The sequence below is a fragment of the Dama dama genome, chromosome 9 (assembly GCF_033118175.1).
Source record: "Dama dama isolate Ldn47 chromosome 9, ASM3311817v1, whole genome shotgun sequence".
Classification (NCBI taxonomy): domain Eukaryota; kingdom Metazoa; phylum Chordata; class Mammalia; order Artiodactyla; family Cervidae; genus Dama; species Dama dama.
Genome location: NC_083689.1, coordinates 12,854,539 through 12,858,058, shown reverse-complemented (window position 1 = coordinate 12,858,058; position 3,520 = coordinate 12,854,539). Strand labels below are relative to the sequence as shown.

The window sequence follows — 3,520 nt, the reverse complement described above, 5'->3', positions numbered from 1 at the left end:
ACAAAATATTGGTAATATATCGTGACAGAAAATTATATTGTGCTTAGTCACATCCAACTTGTTTCGACTCCTTGGACTGTAGCTGCCAGGCTCCTCTGTCCATGGGATTCCCAGGCAAGTATACTAGAGTGGGTCGCCATGCCCTCCTCCAGGGGAACTTCCTAACCCAGGTCTCCCACATTGCAGGCAGATTCTTTGCCATCTGAGCCACCAGGGAAGCCCACAGAAAATTATAAATGGTAACATTTCAACTGTGTGGCTAATGCCATTTGGTGCAAAAAAAAAAATCACAATATTAATGTTTTCCTTGTAGTCACCTCTATCACATGGCACCAAGAAACCTAACAAGAGATTCAGAATTTTTTCTTCTGGGACTTTCAGAGAAACAAGAACTGCAGCATCTCATATTTGGACTTTTCCTCTCCATGTACTTGATCACTGTGTTTGGAAACCTACTCATAATCCTAACTGTCAGCTCAGACTCCCACCTCCACACCCCCATGTACTTCTTCCTCTCCAACCTGTCCTTTGTAGACATCTGTTTCACCTCCACCACGATCCCAAAGATGCTGTGGAACATCCAGACACAGAGCCAAGTTATAACCTATGAAGTCTGCATGACCCAGATGTTTTTTTTCATGCTATTTGCAGGGTTGGACATCTTCCTCCTGACAGTGATGGCCTATGACCGCTTTGTTGCCATCTGTCACCCCCTGCATTACATGGTCATCATGAACTCCAAAATATGTGGAATTTTGGTCCTGGTTAGCTGGATCATCAGTGTCCTGGATTCCTTGTTACAAACCTTAATGGTCTTAAGGCTGTCCTTTTGCAGAGAGGTGAAAATCCCTCACTATTACTGTGAAGTCAAGTTGTTGATCCAACTTGCCTGTTCTGACAACTTTCTTAATGACATGGTGATGTACTTTGCAGCTGGACTGCTAGGAGTTGGTCCCTTTGCTGGCATCCTTTACTCATATTCTAAGATAGCTTCTTCCATACATAGAATCTCATCAGTTCAGGGGAAGTATAAAGCGTTTTCCACCTGTGCATCTCACCTCTCAGTTGTCTCCTTATTTTCTTGCACAGGCTTAGGAGTGTACCTTAGCTCTGCCGCTACCCACAGCTCACATTCAACTGCAACCATGTCAGTGATGTACATTGTGGTCACACCCATGCTGAACCCCTTCATCTACAGTCTGAGGAACAAAGACATAAAGAGGGCTCTGAACTCTTTCTTTAGAACGCCGCCTAGAAAAGTGTTACTTGTCTTCCACTGAGGAAGGGCAGATAATGGAAAGCTTCAAAGCCTCAGAGCCAGAAATTGCAGATCTTTAATGAGATTCTTTGATCAGATTGTGGAATTCAAGCTTGCTCCATCTATTTATTTCCTGGAATTTCCACTTATTTGACATCAGCTCCTCCCTACAATTTCTGTAACTAGCTTGATTAAGCTTGTGAGCTCCCTCATATCTAAAAGTTTTCCCCTTATGTTTTTTCCAACTCTCAAATTTATCCTCACCCTCGGATCTGAAAAATTGGGGAATTCACATTTATCATAGGATTTATCACATTTATCATAGAAGGATTTCTTTTTTTAATTGAAGAAGAGTAGTTTACAATGTTGTTATTTTCAGATATACAGCAAAGGGACTCAGTTATACATACACATAAATTTTTCAGGTTTTTTCCCTTGTACTTTATTACAAAACATTGAGTATAATTCCCTGTGGTATATAGTACATCTCTATTTGTTATCTATTTTATATATAGTAGTGTGGATATGTTAATCCCTAACTCCTAAATTATTCCACCCCCTACCATTTTTCTTTGGTAATCATAAGTTTGTTTTCTATCTATGGTATATCTCTGCTAGGTTCATTTGTATCATTTTTTCAGATTCTACATATAAATGATACCATGTGATATTTTCCTTTGTCTTAGTGTGATAATCTCTAGGTCAATACATGCTACTGTGAATGTCACTATTTTATTTTTTTATGGATGAGTAATATTCCTCTATATCTGTACCACATACATATGTTCAATGAATTTTATTCTCCTCCTTAAGATTCCATTGTGTTCTTCAGCTCTCTGTCCATAATGCCTACCACAGCCACAGCCACACAGATTATTGAATACCTGTCTTCATGTAGATTCCAAAGGTAACTCAAATTTGAGTAGTTTGTCAATAAATATGTGAAACATAATGAAAAATTTTAAAATATACTTTACATGATTGTGCAAAATATTTCTTTTTCAAGCTGTACATCTACTCTTCATATTATGGAAGATCAACATTCATGTGAAGTGGATTTTATATATTGGAATGAAACAGTTGATGGCTTGTTTATGGGTTTGTATTGGATTATCTTCCTGTTTCTGCTTGAAAACTTTCAGTACTTGCCTGTACATGAATCTTTCATTTCTCTATAAGTAATCTCTCTGTCTTTTGTGTGTGTGCTTGTTGTTGTTATTTTTTTAGTTGGAGTATAATCACTTTGCAATGTTGTGTTAATTTCTGCTGTAATAGCAATGTGAATCAACTATATATATATCTCCCCCATCCTTCCCATCTCAACCCCTCTAGGTCATCACAGGGCACCAAGCTGAGCTCCCTGTATTATAAAGCAGCTTCCCACTAGCTATTTTACACGTGATAACATATATATGTCAATGCTACTCTCTCAATCCTTCCCACCCTTTCTTCTCCCTCAGGGTCCACAACTCTGTTCTCTACATCTGCATCTCTTTCTTACCCTGCAAGTAGGTTCACTGTAACATATTCTAGATTACATATGCATGTGTTGCTGTTTAGTTGCTAAGTTGTGTCCAACTCTTTTGTGACCCAATGGACTGTAGGCCGCCAGGCTCCTCTTCCATGGGATTTCCTGGGCAACAATCCTGGAATGGGTTGCCATTTCCTTCTTCAGGGGATCTTCCCAACCCAGGGATCAAACCCATCTCTCCTGCATTGACAGGTGAATTCTTTACCACTGAGCCACCAGGGAAGCCCCCATATAAGTGTTAATATATATTTGTCTTTATATTTTGATTACTTCAATCTGTATGACAACTCTAAGTTCATCCACATCACTTACAAGTGATTCAACTTCATTCTTTTTTATGGCTGAGTAATATTCCATTGTATTCATGTGCCACATCTTCTTTATCCATTCATCTGTCAATGGACATCTAGGTCCTGACTATTGAAATAGTGCTGCAGTGAACATTGTGCTACATGTGTTTTTTGAATTATGGCTTTCTCAGGATATATGTCCAGTAGTGGGATTGTTATATCATATGCTGGTTCTCTTTTTAATTTTTTAAGGAACTTCCATACTGTTCTCTACAGTGGCTGTATCAATTTATATTCCCTCCAACAGTGTAAGAGGGTTCCCTTTTCTCCACACCCTCTTCAGCATTTATTGTTTGTAGATATTTTGAAGATGGTCATTCTGTCTGGTGTGATGTGACACTTCATTGTAGCTTTGATTTGCATTTCTCTAATAATTAGTGA

The 3,520-nt window shown here is 38.7% G+C and overlaps 1 protein-coding gene across 1 annotated transcript; it reads left to right on the top strand.

Annotated features, from left to right (window-relative positions):
- Window positions 1–425: 425 nt before the first annotated feature.
- LOC133061585 (olfactory receptor 7A17-like) lies at window positions 426–1,280 on the top strand. Its single transcript, XM_061149556.1, has 2 exons — window positions 426–780; window positions 1,066–1,280. Exons 1-2 carry the CDS (start codon window positions 426–428, stop codon window positions 1,278–1,280), a joined length of 570 nt encoding a protein of 189 aa, XP_061005539.1.
- The last annotated feature ends 2,240 nt before the right edge of the window (window positions 1,281–3,520 follow it).